The sequence below is a fragment of the Macaca mulatta genome, chromosome 1 (assembly GCF_049350105.2).
Source record: "Macaca mulatta isolate MMU2019108-1 chromosome 1, T2T-MMU8v2.0, whole genome shotgun sequence".
Classification (NCBI taxonomy): domain Eukaryota; kingdom Metazoa; phylum Chordata; class Mammalia; order Primates; family Cercopithecidae; genus Macaca; species Macaca mulatta.
This window is the reverse complement of record NC_133406.1, coordinates 154,867,511-154,889,306: the sequence shown is the minus strand read 5'-3', so window position 1 is coordinate 154,889,306 and position 21,796 is coordinate 154,867,511. Positions and strand designations below refer to the sequence as shown.

General features: G+C 37.2%; 1 protein-coding gene across 2 annotated transcripts in view; it reads right to left on the bottom strand.

Moving 5' to 3' along the window:
• The window catches only part of ZNHIT6 (zinc finger HIT-type containing 6), a 53,002-nt gene extending 31,949 nt beyond the window's left edge, over window positions 1-21,053 (bottom strand). Inside the window, exons 1-5 of one of the 2 annotated variants that reach the window (XR_013413831.1) lie at window positions 20,227-21,053; window positions 19,045-19,110; window positions 18,852-18,958; window positions 18,681-18,766; window positions 14,775-14,878 (exon numbers count right to left, since the gene is read on the bottom strand). Coding sequence is in view for 1 of the 2 variants with exons in the window: in NM_001266313.1 (NP_001253242.1) it covers window positions 14,775-14,878; window positions 18,681-18,766; window positions 18,852-18,958; window positions 19,045-19,110; window positions 20,227-20,882 (1,019 nt within the window). In the remaining variant the exon portion in view is untranslated. 2 annotated transcript variants of the gene reach the window in all.
• Between the last annotated feature and the right edge of the window lie 743 nt (window positions 21,054-21,796).

Here is a 21,796-nt window from a genome sequence, read left to right as displayed (position 1 = left end):
TAGCAAGAAGGCTCAATATACTATAAGGTCCAGAGGTAGGATGGGGGAGAGGTTAAGTGGACTTTGTGTTTGAATCCCATTTTAATAATTTAGTTCTTAACATGTTCTTCAGCAAGAGACAATCTCTTTGTACCTCAGGCTTCTCATTGTAAAACAGGGATAACAATGGTATTTCTATCACAATTAAATGAATAAATAATATATCAAGAGTTTAGAGGCTGGGCATGGTGGCTTATGCCTGTAATCCCAGCACTTTGGGAAGCCGAGACAGTTGGATCACTTGAGGTCAGGAGTTTGAGACAAACCTGGACAACATAGTGAAACCCCATCTCTACTAAAAATACAAAAAAAAAAAAAAAATTGCCAGGATTGGTGGCGCATAATTGTAGTCCTAGCTCCTCAGGAGGCTAAGGCAGAAGAATCACTTGAATCCAGGAGGTGGAGGCTGTAGTGAACCGAAATTGTGCCACTGCATTCTAGCCTGGGTGACAAGAGTGAGACTATCTCAAAAAAAAAAAAAAAAAGAGTTTAGAACACAGTACTCAAAAATGTTGCTGTTATTATCAGATACCGACAGTGTCTTTACAGAGTATTTTGCTGGGATTTCATAAGCAAACTCTATTCACATTAAACTTAGTGTTTAGTGGCTAGAGATGAAACTAGAAACATTAATACCAGGTTATATACGGCCCTGAATGCCCTGCTAAGCAGTATGGATTCTATCCTGTAATTAATGCACCAACAACAAAGGTTTTAAAGAACAGTGAAATGAAGGGCTTACAGGGAGATTCATCATCCTACTACTTAACTCTCCTAATAAGTGTTTCCATAGTATATCCAGGACATTAACGTTTTAGCCCTTGTTTATAGTTATTAAGAGAAGTATTTCCAACTACTTTTGAGAATCACATTGACATATCATGTCAGTTCAAATATACTTAAAATTTTTACTTCTGATTTTTAAACACAGGTGACATTCCATGAGGTAAGCTAAAGCTAAAACACATGTCTGTTTTCAGAATACTGTATCACTAATTACATTAGAAATTTCCACAGGTTCCATCCTGGCCAACATGGTGAAACCTCGTCTCTACCAAAAATACACAAATTAGCTGTGCATGGTGGCATGCGCCTGTGGTCCCAGTTACTCGGGAGGCACAGGTTGCAGTGAGCCAAGTTCATGCCATTGCACTCCAGCCTGGTGACAGACTGAGATTCCATCTCAAAAAAGAAATGTCTACAGGTTATAAAAAAAACTACTAGTAAATTGTTTTATCAGAGAGCACAGCAAGTAGCAATAGTAAATAACAATAGTTTGTTTTAAAAGCTTTTCCTGTCAGGCATGGTTCTAAATATATGTATTAACTCCTTTAATCCTTATAATTCTATGAGGTAAATGTTATTATTATTTCATTTTACAGATGAAAACACTAAGGTAGAGAGAAGAAAGTCACTCCTCCAAGGTCATTACTCAGCTGGAAGTAGCAGAGCTGCTGGGATTTGAGCCCAGGCAGTGCTTCCTCATAACTCTAGAGTCCACATTCTAATCTGCTATATTATTATGAGCTTTCTAGAACTGAAAGTTCAAAAATAAACTATGTATTTTTCTGTACTGCGAATTCAAGTGTATCTCAGTTACTTTTTATTTTAAATATTTGCCTCCATATTTTAAAATCATTTTTAAGAGGTATAGTAGACATTTTGACTATCTACTTAGCAATCATTCCCCACCTGTCACCACCATCCTTCGTAATCCATAATCACACCTTAATGAATGAATTATATGCCAACCCTCTAAGGGTGTACCTTATGACTTAAAAAAATCAACATGCTTTCCTGGACACAACAGCTCCAGATTGGGCAGATTACGTAGGCAGCCTAATCATGGTGAATTTCAGGTTTTCTGTTTAGTAATGTTGGGAGAGAAGCACTCTGTCTGGATATTTACTATAACCCAAACTGTTACCAGCAATATCCTATGACTATGAGGATTACATGGACACCATAAAGGATACAATGACGAATCAGGAAAAAAAAAATGGGTCCTCGACGATATAACCAAGTTGTTGTACCTATTGAAGTCCATCTACCTCTGAACATTCAGTTATGAGAGCCAAAATGTCCTTTGTATATAGTTCAAATCTGTAAACCGGATATTCAATTTCATGCAATATAAAGCATCCTAACTGATAAAAGGGATTGATACAAACATTTATTTTATGTTTGTCTTTCATTTATAAGCAATAGAAAAGGAAGAGACACTAAAATTGTCAACTGGTATGACATCGGGAAGCAGCAAATAATACCTAATGAAATTTCAGGAAAAAATTTTGTTCTATTGTCAGCTATAAAATCTCAATTTAGAGTCGAAAGAAACTCTACCAAATTCTGATCTCTTCAAGAAAAATACAAAATCTATAAAATATCTACATAATCCTTCATTCACAGGCATTTAATCTTTTAAAATGTATTCCAAGATGAAAATTTGAAGTCTCTCAAAAATAAATGGAATCATTCCTTATAAAAATAATCTATTTTATTAGGATTAGTACCATGATAAGTGTTTTTTGGAAGCATGAATACAAAGAATCTGTTTAGTTACTTGGTATAGATTAAAATGACTAGAATTTGGGAGAACGAAAACCATAATTTTATGTCTCACATCATTATGTAAATACTTTGGAAAGTAATAGTTATATATCATATTTTTTGCCGTTTTAAAAATTAGTACCTCTACTGCATGAAAATAATAGGAAACAGGTTAACTATGTGGTATTGGCTTTAGTAGAAAGTATATTAAGAAAATGGATATAGCAGGTGAAGACTGAAATGAAATGAAAAAGAACCTTTTTACTTCCAATAATTGAGTACTTAAGCAGTTCTCAACTGGGAGTGGCTGAGAGTATGGGGACAATTGGAAATGGCTGGGCAGTTTTGGTTGTTCCAAGACTAGGGAGCACTTGAGGGATTTAGCAGGTAGGGGGCAAGGAATGGGAAATTCCTGTAATGTATGGGAAAGCCCCACACAACAAAAAACCTGTCCCATTCAAAAATGCCAGTAGAGCCCCTACTAAGAAACACTAGAAAGTAGAAAGGAGAGCAGATATATGCATACCAAAAATGAATACCAGCACTAAATGCCCGCATCTGTTTCGTATTAACTGCAGAGAAAATATGTACTATAGGAACCTAGGCAAAAGAGACATAATGGAGAAGATGAGCTATCATGTGTACTTTCACAGATGGCTAGAAAATAAGGAAGAAAAAGACATGCTAGGATTTAGAATGGTGACCAGCCTGGGAACATTTAGTTGAATACATTAGGAAATAAGGTGGAGAGAGACTATAAAGATCCACATTCAGATATGGATCACTCGTACAAACAGGAAGATTTCCTGCTCAAAGTATGACTCTACCTAAACTCCCTGGCATGGCAGAGTGGGCCTCTCTCCAGCCTCATCTCCTATCACTCACCAAATCCCCACCAAACTACTTACATTGTGCTAACTTAGCTACACTATGCTTTTGCATATGATATTCTCACCTCCAGAACAATCTTTCCCTCTGTCTAGATAAAAACCTAGAAATAAAAACTATTTCTCATCCTTTAAAAACATGCTCAAATTCTATCTTCTCTAGGAAGTTTTTCCTGTTCCCTGCTCTCAGTGAGTAACACTTCTCTTGAAAGGCTGGGGCAGGGAGCCCTCCTCTGTGCTACCAAACCCCGTAAGTACTCCATTACAGCACTAACTATACTATGTTTTAAGAGTTTGCAGTCTTGTCTGCCCACTGACTGAACTAATTGAGAATAAGGTCAGTGACTTATCGGCACACAAATCAGCGGTTTTCAGGTAGAGGTAAACATCAGAATCATGTGGTGGTTTTTAGAAGTAAAGATGTCCTTGGCTGGGCGTGGTGGCTCACACCTGTAATCCCAGCACTTTGGGAGGCCAAGGCGAGCGGATCACTTGAGGTCAGGAGTTTGAGACCAGCCTGGCCAACATGGTGAAACCCCATCTCTACTAAAAATACAAAAAGTAGCCAGGCGTGGTGGGGCTTGCCTGTAATCCTAGCTACTCGGTAGGCTGAGGCAGAAGAATCAATTGAACCCAGGAGGTGGAGGCTGCAGTGACCTGAGATCGCGCCACTGCACTCCAGCCTGGGTGACAGACTGAGACGCTGTCTCAAAAAACAAAAACAAAAACAAGAAGTACAGATGTTCTAAGGCTCTATAAATTAGCAAGTTCTGCTGGTCGAGCCCAGGTATCTATAATTCTGTATTTTGAAATTGCCTCACAGTTAATTCTGACATGCACTCTAAACTGAAAACCACTAGTCATAAAACTGGTACTATTACTGTCTCCATCTTACAGATAAGGCAACAGGCACAGGGAAATAAGTAACTTGCCAAGAAAACTTCCTTACAAACAAAGATTAAATTAAATTTTGTTATGTTTAATAAAATATAAACATTCAAGAAATACTAACTATATTGTTATTCCTCCTTTAAAAAGCAAATACAACGAAGAAGACTTATTCTGTTTTGTTTAATGAGGAATACTTGAATTATATTTCCAACTGCCTGGGAAGTAGCAACTTCAAATGAGAGGGGGATAAGAAGGAGTTAACCTCAGGCTATGGAATGGGGTACAGACAGTACAAGACTCAAAAATGAGATGACAAATTTCATCTACTGGCAATGCTGCCTATGCCCAATTGAGATATCTCTGGGCTAATGACTTTTGTGGGCACAGAAGCTTAAATGATTCTAAGTAGGTGACCATTATGGTGAGAACAAGTTTTAGAGAGGTGTATCTAACAGATAGGCTGGGTGTGCTGGCTCATGCCTGCAATCCCAGCACTTTGGGAGGCCAAGGCAGGTGGATCACCTGAGGTCAGGAGCCTGGACAACATGGTGAAACCCCAGCTCTACTAAAAATACTTAAATTAGCAGAGCATGGTGGTGCAAGCCTATAGTTTCAGCTCCCCGGAAGGTGGATGCACAAGAATCATTTGAACCCAGGAGGTGGAGATTGCAGAGCGCTGAGATCGCACCACTAACTCCAGCCTGGGTGACAGAGTAATATTGTCTCAACACCGGGCACGGTGGCTCACGCCTGTAATCCCAGCACTTTGCGAGGCCAAAGCGGGTGGATTACCTGAGGTCAGGAGTTCAAGACCAGCCTGGCCAACATGGTGAAACCCTGCCTCTAGTAAAAATACAAAAATTAGCCAAGTGTGGTGGCATGCACCTGTAATCCCAGCTACTCAGGAGGCTGAGGCAGGAGAATCGCTTGAACCTGGGAGGTGGAGGGGGTTCCTCAACAGTCCAGAGTGAGATAAGAAGGGCCTGCATAGGACACTACAGCTGATAAATGCTGCGGTCAAGGAGACAGTAAGAAAGGGACACATTTTAGAGCCATATCACAAAGGATGGACTTGGTGACCGGGAAAAGTCTTCCTTAAGTGAATCAGTTCGGGAACCTCAAGATGATCAAGTGTTTGGCTTTCCACTTCTATGAATGCTAGCTAATTACTGCTGTGGAAAGTTATACCCTGTGATGCTGTGTCACAAGAACTCCCTTACCACTGTCTGCATGGCTGCAGTAAGTAAAAGCCCAACTGGGGAACCATTAGGATTCTATTCTTTCACAGTGTTTTTTCTAAATCCTTGATGTTGTTCTGAAATTCTTCCATCAAACCATATCAAAGCTATTACGGCAGAGAAACCGCAGAGCTAAACATTTCAATCAGTTGACAAGTCTGTACTGGGCACCTATTATATCATCCCCCAAAGCTCACAGCAAAATCCACTTGTCTCCTCATGACCACAACTGCTAAACCCATCATTTTATTTTCCTTTACTCTTTCCTATAGCCAATTTACAGCAAAGTACAAACTTATACTATTTATATTTATAGGATACCATGTTAAAAAAAAAAAAAAAAGTCCTGTGCTTTTAGAAGTACATTACCACATAACTTTTTAAGGAAAAAAGTGCTACTGGCATTAATACAGGGGTAAATAGGTATATTACTGCCATATAGTAAGGATGATGCAATTTTATCCAAAGAACAAAAAGTAATTTTTTGAATTCATAAAAGGTTTGTTATTTCTTTACAAGAGGGACATCTAGTGGCTAGCTTCTAAAACAGATTGAAGCTCTTAAATATTAAGTTGTTTAGTAATAGGCACACCTCTATTATCTCCATATTGTACTGTGTGTACAATTGTCTGTGTGTAAAAACAGACACACAAACACAGAGCTAAAGAACCCTAGGTCAAAAGGATAAATTGAAAAGTTAAGGACTTTCAGTTCTAAGCTGTTAGCAGTAGAAGAATGGTAAGTAGAAGAACTGGATTGTTTAGAACTGAGGGCCAATATCGTTTGGAGACAAACGCAGGGATAAGAAAATTGGATCCATATCTGAGGAAATGGATGGTTAGTCCACAGAAAAGAGTCCAAGCAGACAGCAGTACCAGACTTACACAACTTCAGATACTGGGATTATTTACATGATGAGAAGTGTTTTAAATTACTGAAGAAAAAGGAAGCTTACAACGTGAGTGAGTAAGGAATACAATTCTGTCTAAAAGACGAGAAAGATTAGGGAAAGAAACAGAGCTTCCAGGGAAAAATAAACTAAAATACAAACAGTGCATAGGCTAAAAATATGATTAATTAGACAACTGAGGAGAGAAAGTGACTTGGACAATATAGCTAAATAAGTTACTCGGAACGTAGCAAAGACAAAGAAATTTAGATAACTTATTACTTTTCCAGAATTCTCATATTTAGACAGCAGAACAAATCTCAAGGAATAAAAATAAAAAGAAATCACAATGAGACACACATCATAGAAACTGCAGAACTCCAAAGACAATACTGAATATTTTCAAAGCAATCAGAAGAGAAAAGAAGGAAGACTATGTATAAAGCAATAGTGTTCTCAATAGTGGCAAAAGAAGTGAGAAGACAATGGAATATATAAATTAACTGAGTTCAAAAATAAATGTCAACTTAATATATTTCACATGAAGCTAAACTATCATTCAAAAGGGGCTGGGCATGGGGGCTCATGCCTGTAATCCCAGCACTTTGGGAGGCTGAGGTGGGAGGACTGCTTGAGGCCAGGAGTTCAAGACTAGCCTGGACAACATAGCAAGACTCTGACTCTATTTTTTAAAAAGTAAAAAACAGATAAAAAACAAAAGTAAGAGTGAGCTGTCTGACTATACATGAAATTTTGAAACAGGCAAAAGAAATGTACAGGGGAAAAAAGGACAGGCTGTCTCTAAGGAAGAGAGGAAATGACAAGAAAAACCTTTCTGGGGTGATGGTAATGTTCCATTTATTCACAGGGACTGGATTATACAGGTGCATGTATTTGTCAAAACTCAGCAAATGTATATACTTAAGATTTGTACATTTCATTACGTGTAAATTTTACATCAATAGACAAAAATGCAAACTATGGAATTCTAGTTAATGATGCTTAAGTATTCAGGGCCCAGTAGAGGGATGCCTGCATTTAGTTCGAAATGCACCAAAAATAAAATGGGTTAACGGATGGATAAACATCTGATAAAGCAATTATTGTAAAATATTAATGACAGAATTTAGGTGATGGGTATATACACATTCACTACAAAATTTTCAACTTTGTTTTATGTTTCAAATTTTTCATAATAAAATATTGGAAAAAACTTTAAACAGGCAAAACCAATCTATAAAATTGAAAGTTAGGGGAGATAGTAAACTTGGGAGGTGGTGGTAGGTATTCCCATGGTGGGCAGTAAAGACTTCTGGGGTGCTGGTAATGTTTTTGACCTTGGTACATTAATGATTTGTGTACTTTTTTGGTATGTATTGTATTTCCATTAAAAAATGAAAGTAAGACAGGCGCGGTGGCGCATGTCTGTAATCACAGCACTTTGGGAGGCTGAGGTGTGTGGATTGCCTGAGCTCAGGAGATCAAGACCACACTGGACAACATGGTGAAACCTCCTCTCTACTAAAACACAAAAAAATTAGCCAGCATGGTGGTGGGCACCTGTAGTCCCAGCTACTCAGGAGGCTGAGGCAGAAGATTTGCTTGAAACCAGAAGATGGAGGTTGCAGTGAGCCGAGATTGCACCACTGCACTCCAGACTGGGTGACAGAGGGAGACCCTGTCTCCAAAAAAAAAAAAAAAAAAAAGAAAAGAAGACGAAATACAGATATTTTAAGATGAAAACTGAAAAAGCATATTTTTATAAGACCCTCACTAAAGAAATCTTAAAAAGGAGAACAAAATGATCCTAAAAAGAAGGTCTGAAAAAATGTTTAAAAAGGGACAAAAATACTGCTATATATGTGGGTAGATTATACTTTTGTCCATTTTACTGATGAGGAAAATGAGATATAGAGTTAAAGCCACAAAACCAGTAAATATCAGAGCTGGCATTTGAAGCCACTATACATTGTTCAGCTTCAGAAAAAAACAAATAGTTGACTAAAAGAAACAGAGATCAAAGAGACATTTCTCCCATGGTTATATACATGGAGACCACTTGGTAGAGTAACATGTAATGCCCTTAAAGAAAGTTCAGCAAGATTCTAAGAGCTATTTCTTAGCATGTCCTTAATCAACGTTACCAGCTTCAGTCCAAACTCTATCAGAGGGGACAAAACAACATGGTTCAGGCCGGGCGCAGTGGCTCACACCTTTAATCCCAGCACTTTGGGAGGCCAAGGCAGGCTGATCACAAGGTCAGGAGATCGAGACCATCCTGAACACGGTGGAACTCCGTCTCTACTAAAAATACAAAAAATTAGCCGGGTGTGGTGGTGTGTGCCTGTAGTACCAGCTACTTGGGAGGCTGAGGCAGGAGAATGGTATGAACCCGGGAGGCGGAGATTGCAGTGAGCCGAGATCGTGCCACTGCACTCCAGCCTGGCCGACAGAGCGAGACTCCATCTCAAAACAAACAAAAAACAACATGGTTCATCTATGAAGTTTTTCTTATCTAACAGACATACAGTATATACCAAACAGAACTCATATATTTAAGCTGATTCCCAAAGGGATTCAGATCCAAAGAATCGCTAATTTATTACCGGTTTTTTTTTTTTTTTTTTTTTTAAGACACAAGGCCTCACTCTGTTGCCCAGGCTGGAGTGTAGCGGTGCAATCATGGCATTCACCATCACACCAAGCTAATTTTTAAATTTTTTGTGCAGATGACATATTGCTTTACAACCACCAATTTAAAGTGAGCTTCCTAATCTTTCAGACAATTGTTTTAAACTCCAATTCTTTTTTTTCACTGAACATGTCATGGATAGTATTCCATGACAATACTTCTACGTCTAATTGTTTTTGCTTAATAGCTGCATGGAATTCCATGGTATGAAGGTGCCATCATTTATTTAACTCAGTCCATACTGAAGGATACTTTAGGTTGGTGCCAGTTTTTACACTACTAAAAACAATATTGCAATAGATATATGTGTACACATATCTCGTTTGCAGATCATCTACAAATATGTCTGTAGGCTAAATTCCTTGAGTACTTATTTATAACATTTTAAGATGTAATATACATTTTATACAATAAAATATATAACATTCTGAGAAACATTACCAAATTGCCTTCTAAAAGGACCATACCAATTTAACTCTCAAGAACAATGGAAGAGAAAAATGGCCTGGTTAACCCGTATCTTCATTATACTAGATATTATTAATGTTTATCAGTCAAATACTACGTATGTAGACATATCTTTCTATGACTATCTATAAGTCCTCTGCCCCTTTCCTAATTAGTTGCTAGTCTTTTTTTCTTAATAAAGCATAAGCACTCTGTGTCATATATGTTAAAGACTTTTTTGATCCAGTCTTTTGACTTTATTATGGTCTTTTTTTGCCATGTAAATTTACTAATTATTTTCCTTTTGGCTTCTGGATGGGATGTTTCTTCTCTTCAAGATTATGAAAATATTCCAGTATTTTTATTTCATTTTAAGATTTTGATCCACCTGGATGTTATTTAGTAAAAGATTCAGCATTTCCTCTCAAATGGCAAGCTGTTTCAACTCCATTTATTAAGTAATTATTTGTATTACTTTGAAATGTTACTTTGATCATATACTAGCAAACCAAATATACTATTTATTTTCTGTGATCTAGTTACAGATTTCTAGGCCAACACCACAAAACTAGTATAATTTCATAAATTTTAATGAGTCCAGCCTCATCATTCTTCTTTTTTCAGATTTTTCCAGGCACTTCTGCCATGTTATTCTTCAAAATAAACTTCAGTTATTTATGAATTGTCTTCTCAATAAATAAATAACAACAAAAAAAATCCCACTGATATTCTGATTAGGATTGCATCAGACTTAAAAGATCACTTAAGAAACAATATCGAGCTTTTTAAGAATATGGCACTTTTTTTCTAAACTAAAAAAATATAACTAAAATAGGCACTCATACTTTCTTGATGAAAGTACAAAGTGGTAATGTTTTATGGAGACAATGCAGAGTTTTTCTCAAAAGTTTAAATACATCTTTTAAGTCATTCAGGAGAAATTACATTTTCTTCATATAGGTCTTTCATATTTTTTCCAACAAATTTGATTAGCACTGGGTGGAAGTGAACGTAAAACTATAGACCCCACAAAGAGATGAATGAGGTAAAGGAATTACCTCTGAAAAAGCCACTATTTTAAAGTAGCTTGGGATCTGCTCCAAAATAAGCAGGACAGCCAACATTTCCTTATCAAGCTTCTCTATTTTTAACAGCGAATGTCAGCCTTGCTTTGGCTCAACTTATATAAGCCTCCCTGAACTTAACTTTATTGATTACAGCCATCCACTATGACACTCCTGCAAATTCCTCTAAAATAGTCCTCTAAAATTCATCCCCATTGCATACATTTTTGACTTCACAGACTTCACCTCACTTTGACTATTCAGTGAAAACTGCAGTACTTATTCTTAGAAAAATTCACACATCACATAATTTCACATATAATTTTAGGAGAGTCAGTGAAAATGCCTGCTATAAAGGGTGTCTGGATTAGAATGAACCTATTCCAGTCAGCTGCTACAATCACCTGCAGATAGGTCTACAGAGTAATTCAGGTATAATGGCACATTCATCACACTTCATATGGGGGCTTTTAAATTTAAAACTTAAAAAAAAAAAAGTAGACTTTATAGAAAAGTTACAAAAACAGTACAAAAGATTTTTCATTCAGATTCCTCAAAAGTTAAAACATTTAAATTTTAAGCAACATTAACTTGAGATTTTGACTATACTGCAGTTCAAGTTGCTTAAACAAGCAATCAATTTAATATCTAGGGCGTATTAATAATAATCTTAGAACAAGACCAACTTCTCATATCAACAATTCCCAAATCTCCAAAACTGAGAGATTTTTAACTCCTTCAGCAGCAAAACCTGAGTCAGTCTACAATCATTATTTACCCATTATAAGGTAAACATTTATAGGTTTCACTGCACAAATAGTACTGTTTGATTACACAGTGCTGTCCCAGACCTATGAGGGGTAAATGGAATATACAGTAAATGTGGCATATTCCTAAGAATTTCAGTGAAGGGAATGTAAACCTTCAATGTCACTGTATATTATTTACTATGTGCCAGGTACTACTTTAGTTATTATTAATAATTCATTTAATCCTCTCAATAACCCAGTAAGTCAGATTTTGCCCAAGGTCACCTAATGTATAATCAAATAGTAGAGGCAACATGCAAATTTACATTGATCAGAGACAAAGTTATAACCAACTTTTGAAAGTTATTAGAAAAAAGTATTGAAAACTAGTCTCTTAGAATACTGGGGGCATGGGAGCTGAACAGAATTCTTTGAAAAAATTTCATTTCCCCTTCTTCCCTCTTTCCAGCAAATACCACTGCAATCATCTAAAACCTTGCTCATTTTCATGTGTTCATTGTATCTTATTGCTCAGCTGATAAGATACAAATATCTCAAAGTAATTCTAAATGTCTTTATTTTTTTATCTTAAAGGTGAAGTATAAGACATCAGAATCCTGATTCTGTCTACATTATATTAATTATATAGACCAAGAAAAGATTAGAACTATACATTCAATAAGTACATCTTCTGTATTTATCTAAATCAGTGGTTCTCAAATGGGGGTGATTCTGCCTCCTGCAGTGGACATCTGGCAATGTCTTAACAAGAAATAAAAAATCCAAGAGCTCAACCTCTCTAATAAAGCTGCCCACAAAAAAGTTTGGTAATATTCAACAAAAGTTAAGGTATAACTAAAATAGGCACTCATACTTTCTTCATGAAAGTACAAAGTGGTAATGTTTTATGAAGACAATGCAGAGTTTTTCTCAAAAGTTTAAATACATTGTACTCTCTAATCCAGTAATTCTGCTTTCTAGGAATTGATCCTACAAAGCAAAGTCATGTAAGAACACAAAACAATTTGTTCAAGGCTGTTTAATACTGTGATATTTGTAATAATTAAAAACAAGACATAAAATAAGTGTTCATGAATACGAGAATAATTAAATGAAACAGGATATAGTCAAAGGTGGAATATCCTACTTAAAAATAATGAGGCAGATTTGCATTAACAAGAAAAGAGGTTCATAATATATTGCTAAATGGAAAATCTAGCTGCAGGAAAAAAGGATGTGCATTTATTCATAAAAAATTAATGTTTAACTTGAGCAGAGTCATGTCACTTTATATAGTTTTAAGTATTTTATGTCTTACTTTATTACATGAAAAAAAGAGAAAACATGATTAGAAGGAAACGTTATGAAATTTTATTAGTGGCCAACTCTAGATAGTGGAATTACAGGTAATATTTTTCCTTTAAACTTTTTAATGATACAGATGTATTATTTTTACAATAGCTACTATAAACTGATTCCTTCCCATATGCCACTTACTGCCTATGTGAATGAATACACTAAAAGGCCACAACTCTATACGGCAGCTATCATGAGCTCCATTTTGCAGATGGCAAAAGACTAAGAAAAGGATTCTAAAGCCTATTATTACATACTATGTTGCTAATCTCCTCCTAGGAAACACTAAAAATTTAAGAAAACCAATCCCAAATCTCTATAAATTTATGAACAAAAGACTAACACAAGAAGAATCTGATTTGCCATTTGCAGAGACCCGGGGAGTTTCAAAACAACCACAAATATACTAAACCTGGAAAATATACTGAGTGTAATATTCTTGGTAAAAACTTTCCGCATACATTCATGTATCTAGAGACACAAAAATGTTATACTTGAGGCCATCTGCTTTTCATTACTGAGAACTAATCTCTGATTACAATCATTCTGAATGGTTTCTTTCATAAAACAGGAACACATTTTGTATTTGAGAAGGCACTAATCAGTTACCATAAACTTCTAACCAGTTACCATAAACTTCAAATTATGTCAATTTCTAAATATGTCAGTTTCAAAACACACAAAAGAATCATCTCACATTTGATAAACGCAAGACATTACTTCACTTTTTTTTTTTTCGAGACAGGGTCTCATTCTGTTGCCCAGACTGGAGTGCAGTGGTGCAGTCTTGGCTCACTGCAACCTCTGCCTCCTGTGCTCAAGGGATGCTCCTACTTCAGCCTCCTGAGTAGCTGGGACCACAGCTGGGTGCCACCACACCTGGCTAATTTTTGTATTTTTAGTAGAGATGAGGTTTCACCATGTTGCCTAGGCTGGTCTCAAACTCCTGGCCTCAAGGGATCCACCTGCTTCAGCATTACTTTTGGAAGGTAACCAGGAAAAACGAAAAACCATTTTTACAAATATTTACGTCTTATATAAAATAAATGGATAACACCATCTTCTAATTATGTTAACAGCTTTGAAAAGGTAGAAGTTTCACTAGAATAATGATAATTCTGATGGCTTTGTCTTTTCAATTTTTGGAAGGGTACAACTGGAAAGGCACCATAGAGCTGACCTGGGTCAACTCCCCATATCATACAACTGAGGCCCAGAGAAAGGAAGGTGATTTGTTCAAGGCCCCACAGTTACTAAGGGGCTGGAAAGGGAGGGACTCCCTCAAGTTTTTAAAAATTCTAAATGCAAAATCTTGACTTCTGAAAGGTATTATCTGATAATTTAGTTGGCTTAAAGTACTTTGGGATCCTGTTCTCCTTTGTACTCTTGGGGCCTTTTCAACCAACATTTTCAGACAGCAGCAAACTAATCTCTGTTATATTATCTGTACTCAAGAGTTCAAAGGCCCCTTCTCCATTGACAGCTTTTAAATGAAATCTTATTTGGAAACCCAGTGGAGAAAGAAAAAAGCAGAGTTGCCTTTAAACAGTACAGAAGTCCTGCTTTTACTTGCTTTGTCCTGGAAGTCCCTGAAATACTTTCTTGGTATCTTAGGTCTCAAAGAAACAGTTTATTTCTATTGTATGAGAGTGTTCTAGGGCACTGCTACTCAAAATGTTTCTCAAACAATCAGCATCACTGAGGAGCTTGTTAGAAATGCACAATATCAAACTCCAACCCAGGCCTACTAAAAAATCACAAGCATACTTAACAAGACACCTAGGTGACTGGTATGCACCCAGATATTTATTAGAGTTACATGACATACAATTGCTACAGTTATCTTGTCATGGACCAATAACAAACAGTTTAGAGAATCACATTTGGGGTAGCAATGCTCTATAGCAACCAAACCTTAAAGAATGATCCTGATCAAATCAGAACACCTGATATACTAAAGTTAGAAACTTACTTCTTATCAAAAAAGGTTGAATTCTCCTTCCTCTTGGTGAATCCATTGGGTAGAAGTTTTAAGTTAATACCTTGCCTTCGGGCACGATTTTTCATAAAGTACATCTAACAACCAAAACCAAACAGACAAATTAATTTTTAAATTCCTTAAATTTAAAGAGTGAGTAAAACAATGTTCAATAATAGTTAAGATTTACTGAGAAGCTAAGTGTTATAACAGCTCTAAGCAGTAACCTCATGTAATCTTCACAATGACACTATGAGAATAGGTATTATCATCTCCATTTTAGCAATAAGAATTAGTGAGACCCCAAAATCATACAGCTATCCCAGAAAGACAGAACCTGTACTCAAACCCAGGTCTGTCTAATTCCAGAGCTTGTGCTTTTAACCCATATGTTCTATGAGCCAAAGAAGAATTTAATGGAGATTAAAACAAACAAAAACACAGGTCATTTGGCAATCACAGGGGCTACCTACACAATTCTTGATTTTTTTTACTGATGGTTTTACCAGTTAGCTGTATATATATATCTCTGATTTTATCACTACACAGCTCACTAAAGGGAAGAGCCATGGCATTGCCTAGTACAAGGCCTAGCTTAAAGTAACCACTGTTGTGAGAAGCATAAAATGGGATATGAGAACATTCTGGCTCTGACATGTGTTATTACATTGACCACTTGGGTTGATTAAGCTAAACTGGGCAATTCCAGAATTATGAAGGAAGTAATACCAGATTTTTATTAAGTCAAGGAAGAAGAAAGATCACTCAAAGAAAAGGCAAAATATAAATGCAAGTTTTTTGTTAAGTGAATAGGGATCTAGAATTTGCAATGTAAAGTCAGAATCAAGTCATAAGCCAAGGGAAAGGATGGGTCAGCTATCACTGGCTAAGTAGGAAAATGTTTCAATAAATTACATGTAATTTTATAATTTAGAGGACTTTGGTTTCAGTGATGGTAGTGATTATTATAATTATAACAGCAGTTACCAACCCTCCTAATACACCTTCAGGGTAAGGGTGAACCAGAAACAATCTCTACTTTTAGAGCAAGCTAGGAAACTTGTATGGTTACACTGAAACAGAGGAAAAAAGAAAAAAAATTCATTAGCAGTTAGGGCTATGGGCCATCCCTTGCTTAGATTCGCAATTATTTTGCCTTGAAAACACCACTGAATAGCCATACTTTAGAAAAAAGGAAGTGGGAGGACTTAATCAGATAACAAGTTTCAGTAAAAAACCACAGTAATTGACAGAGCATAGTATTGGTGCAGGATATATCAGTAGGCCAACAAAATGGAAAAGACAAGGCCACAAAATGACCCAAGCACATAGGGATGCTGATATATGACAAAGGTGGTCCTACAGAGCAGTAGGGAAAGGATGAACTTTCCAATAAATGGTGCTGGGAAAAGTGGATTATCCATATGAAAAATTAAATGGGAACTCCTCTGTACATGATACCAAAAATCAATTCCAGTTAAAGACATAAGTGTAAAATACAACAGTATGAAGGTTTTAGGCAATAATTATGAGAGAATAACTTCCTAACTTCATGGTAGGGATGGAATTTCTTTATAAATATATAAACCTACTAACTATAAAGGAAACAAATGATAAATCTGACTACATTAAAACTAAGAACATCCATTCACCACAAGACACTATAGAATGAAAAGACAAGACAGAGACTAGAAGAAGATATTTACAACATAAAACCAACTTGCACTAGCATCCAAGAAATACCAAGAATTCTCACAAACCAGTAAGAAAAATAAAGCTGACCAATGAAAAGATGAGCAAAAGACTTTAACAGGCACTGCATAAAAGAGGAAATCCAAATGGCCAATAAAGTATTTGAAACGTGGTTCAATCTCATCAGGAATTAGAGAACTGCACATTTAAAACCACAATAAAATTACACAGCTAACAGATTGACAAAAATTTTTAAAGTCTTACCAAACTAAGGACTGGTGAGAATATGACAACAGGTACATTCATACACTATTGGTGAGAGTGTAAACTAGTATAATCACTTTGGAATATGTTTTGGTAACATTTAGGCAAATTGAAGATATGCATACCACACAACAAAGCAATTCTATCCCCAGGTATAAACCCTACGAAAACATGTTCACATGCATACTATAATTCATAGACAAAAGTAGTGGCATTTTTTCTAAACTGTTTTTTATTCTTACAGAAAATTCAAAATCCATTAAAAAAAAATGCATACACATATTGTGGTACAGTCCTAAGATAGAAAAAAATATTAACAAATGAGAAAAGATCAGGGAAGGGCATAAGAGGGTGGCATGGAACTTCTGGGAAGCCAGTAATGTTCTAATTCTAGACTGGGGTGGTAGTTACATGAATATTCATTTTATAACTATTCATTAAACTGTGTATTTCCATTTTGTGATTTTTAGAAAATATACATGCTATACTTCACAATTAAAAAAATTGTAAAGTAATTTATCTTTAGGTAGAATTTTAATTATGCCTAATTAAGTTTGAGGAAAAATAAGAGTTGCTATATGAATAATTTTCTTTCAGATATGTGTGATGTAATTATGTCTGTATCAATAATACCAATAAAACAAGGTGTTTAAAAGGTTTAAAATTCTGCAACTCCAATACTAAAATCAACACAATTCCAGGATACGATTTAACCACACCATACATGAATTTCTACAACACCAGTTGCCAAAAAATTCCAAATATGTAAACTTTAATTTTGCATAGTATTTAAGGAATTAAAAAAGGAATGTAAGAGTATGAAAACTGAGTATATTAGAAGAGCAAGTCTTGTTAGCTCTTCCTTCAAAATCAGAATCTAATCCCTTCGCAATAATTCCAACAGTATAACCAAGCCACTATTATCTCACAAGGACCGTGGGAAGAGCTGCAGAATTTGTCTCCCTACTTCTAGTCTTCCACTCTTGCCCCCCTAAAGTTCACACAGCAGCAAGAGCGGTTTTTCAAAAGGCAAATTTAAGTTCAAAACCCTGCCATGGTTTCCATTTGCACTTAGAATTAGAAACCCTCACCAGTTTCTTTTCTTTTTTCTTTTGAGACAGAGTCTCACTCTGTTGTCCAGGCTGGAGTGCGGGGCGCAATCACGGCTCACTGCAGCCTTGACCTTCCTGGGCTCAGGTGATCCTCCCTCCTCAGCTTCCCAAGTTGATGGGACTACAAGGGCACACCACCACATCTGGCTACTTTTTGTATTTTTTCATGGAGACAGGTTTTCATCATGTTGCCCAGGCTGGTCTTGAACTCCTGAGCTCAAGCAATGCTCCGGCCTCAGACTCCCAAAGTGTTTGGATTACAGGAATGAGCCAGTTACTCTAATTTCATTTTCAATACTCTCTTTCTCACTCACTATGCTTCAGTTACCTTGCCAATCTTTTAATTCCTCAAACCAGACATCCTTGTTTCTGACTCAGGTCTTTCCTTTTACTTTTGTCCCTACTTGGAATAATCTTCCTCCAAATGTTTTCATGACAGCTTCTTTCTCAGCATTCAGATCACTGCTTACATATCATCTCTTAGAGAAGCTTCTCCTGACCACTGTATCAAAAATAGTACCCTGACAATCTCTCCCCAACAAAGACCATTTTCATTCTCTCTTTAATCTCTTGAGCCTTCTTTATCTTCTATATGAACTTAACTCTACCTGAAATTACATTTGTTCCTCCACTCATCTCCTGTATCTCCCACTAAATACAACTCCACGAGTGGACAGACTTTGTTTGGGTCACAGTCATATCCTTAAGTAATCAGAACAGCTCTACATCATGGTAGCCACTTAATATATATTATTTGGTAAGTTAAAAAAAAAAAAAGAATCTAATTGATTTGAAGGACTTCTAACTGGAAGAAATTAGGAAAAAATCTTACATGTTTATTGCTTATTGGTCTTTTCAAAAAAGCATCTCTAGAAATATGGTCCGCTGTTCTTGCCACATCTTCCAAAAATCGATAATCTAAAAATTTCAAAACAGAAGAATAAACAAATGACATACACCAATGGCCAGAAAGCCTCAATTTGCTATGCATAAAGTGGCTTACCACTTAGGAGATTCATTTCAGTAAACTGTTGTATTGAAACGTATGCAGTTTTATCTCGAACTCCATTACATGTCAGTTCTGCTTTGTGTTTCTTTACACAGGGCAAACTGAAAAGACAAAGGGGAAGTACTTTTATACTTTAGGGTAAGAAAGGTACAGATACAGGTTAAAAGGTAGGAAGTTACATGTATACCTGCAGGAATATCGCATACAACGTGGACATCTGTACTTTGCTTCTTCTGTACCACAAGTTTCACACCTGCAAAAGCCCACATGTAACATTAAATTATCAAATATTAACTCTATTTATTTATAAACTTAGAATGTCCCAACTTATAAACTTAGTGACAAGTAACTCTGAAAAAATATTTGATAGCTGTTGAACATCATTTGAAAATTCTCTATGAAACCTTCCCAAAACAACTACATTTCCAATGTTGTTAGTGACATGTAACTCAGGAAAATGTATTAAAATGTTTAAAACCCATCTTGCTTTTGACTTCTTTTTCTACTCTAATCAGGGAATGAGATTATTCACTGATATTTTAACTTGTGATTCCTGGAAATGCGGTAATGATTTTATGTGTGTGTATCCAGGAGTCCAATCCATGAGCTATGTTTAGATATTTTTAAAGCACACACTAGAAAAAGAATATAAGGCCAAGGAAATTTAGAGAGTAGTAGTAGCATCTTTTTTCCTGAACTCCACACCTAATCTAGAATGAGCATCGAAATAATCTATAAATGCCATGTAACCCATCATCTGTCCTCAACTGCTCTTCTACGCTCTTGGGATACTGACAACCAAACTACAGTTACTTATATTTAGCCCACTGTGTTCTAGACGGTAATATTCCCAAGAATCTGACTACTCTTATTTCCTTTGTCACATGATCCACACACTAAGGAAATTAAATCAAAAGCAATAAATATTCACAGCACCCATGCAGAAGCTTGATAATTGAGGTCAAGTGTAATTTTGCCTAATTTTAACTTACTCTACGTTGTCATTGTTGGTTTTATTACACTTTCTCATCTCTATTCTCTCTCAAAGGAATACCCAGTAAAGAGCATATTAAGTTAAGCCAGATCCAGTTCCAAATGATCTTTTGGTCCCCAGAATTTTCACTTTCCTAACTTGCCCATTACCCATTGGACACTACCAACTTCATATATTTTCACTGAATTTGTTGTGTTGTCACCCACAACACCCTCCACTTCCCAACCCACCCCCACGAACGCCGTCTGCCTCCAGAAACCCAAACTTGTGCTTATTTTTCATTATTCCACCTTCTCCTGATAGTGTGGTTTCCTTCACTCTAGACATGAGGATTCCACAGCTTTATTCCCCTAAATGGAATTCCCCATGCCCTACCTTGACATGGCCAGTTTCCGCTTGCAACCCACCGGGTGATTTATCGGAGGCTCTTCTTTCACCTTTGTATCATCCACGGTTTCTTTCTTCAGGAAATCCTTCTCTTCTTTTACACACTCTCCATGCATCACTTCCTCTTTTATGTATTGACCAACAAACTTCTCCTCCTGTTTTATCTCCAAGTTATCCTTCTCTTCCTTCAATTCTGACCAGTCCATTACCTCTTCCTTTACCTTCTCTTCCTTTACCTCTGGGTCACCCACCTTCGCCTCTTTTACCACTAAACTACTATCCGTCTCCTGCTTCACCTCCAATACGCCTGCGTTCTCATCCTTCACCTCAGGCCTATCCTCCACCTCCTGTTTTACCCACTGGCCAGCCAATCTGCCTTCTGTATCTGGCCAGTCCATAATTTCTTGCTTCACTACCGTTAGGTCCATCGGTATTTCCTCTGGCCTTTGTCCACTTCCTTTCTCTCCATCCCCTATTTCCTTCATCCCTGTCAGCCCTTTCCCCTCCTCTCCGCCGCCGACCTCCTCCGCCCGTGCTAAGTCCCTGACTTCCTCCCTGCCAGGGTCTGGACTTAGCCGCACCCCCTCAGCTACGCTGTGGAGGCCTCCCCCAGACTTCCCTTCATTTTCAGCAGCAAACTCCATCAACTCACGATACTTGGCCTCTGTTGCCACTCTATCCTTCAATGTGGCCGCTGCACACCAATAGGCGGAATTACCGATCGGAATACCTACAGCGGCCCACGTGCAGAGGCAAGTAGCCAAAAGCCCGGAATAGTCAGCTTGACGCGACTGCTCGAATCGCCGTAAAGCAACGCTTTTGCGCCTCGACACTTCACGACTTGTAGAACTCTTTACGGCTCTGCGGAGGCCCTGCCGGATGCTCTGGGCCAACAAGCGTAACTGCGTGACTTGCCCAGTGGTATTCTCGTCTCCCGCCTGGTTTCCACTACACCCTTGCCCTAGGGAAGCCTCCTGGGCCACACCCTAGGCTACCCTGCACGCCCTACTCGGTGTGAAGAGTGGAGGAGACCGGCAGAGGGAGAGAAGCGAAAACCTTACACTCTGGAAATGGGAAAACCCACCTTCATCTGTGTTAACCATTAAATCCAATCTTGTGTGAAAATAGACACACCTGATGTTACGCCTTTCCAAGCTTTAGTTTCTTAAAGCTATAAACTAGGGACCATGGTATTATTAATACAAATCTCAGTGTCATTGCGAAGATTATGAGATCGTGCATGGGAATTAACTAGCAGTGACGGACACAAACTCAATAGATAACTGGGAATCCTGATGGGTTTCAAGTAGGAAAGAGGGCATTAATTTTTGTTTCCATTCTTTCTAAGTAACAGCCTGACGCAGGCATTCTGCAGGATTCTGCAGCATTTTGCAGGATTCTCTCAGAGAACATCATAAATATATTAGGTGAAAGTGCCTAATGCCCGATATTGCTGAGTTGCATTGTATGAATTGCATTGTATGAATGTGGCACGTTTTTTCATGCATGTACCAGTTGGTGGGCATTTGCTTTGTTTCCCGTTTAGGCTATTACGAAT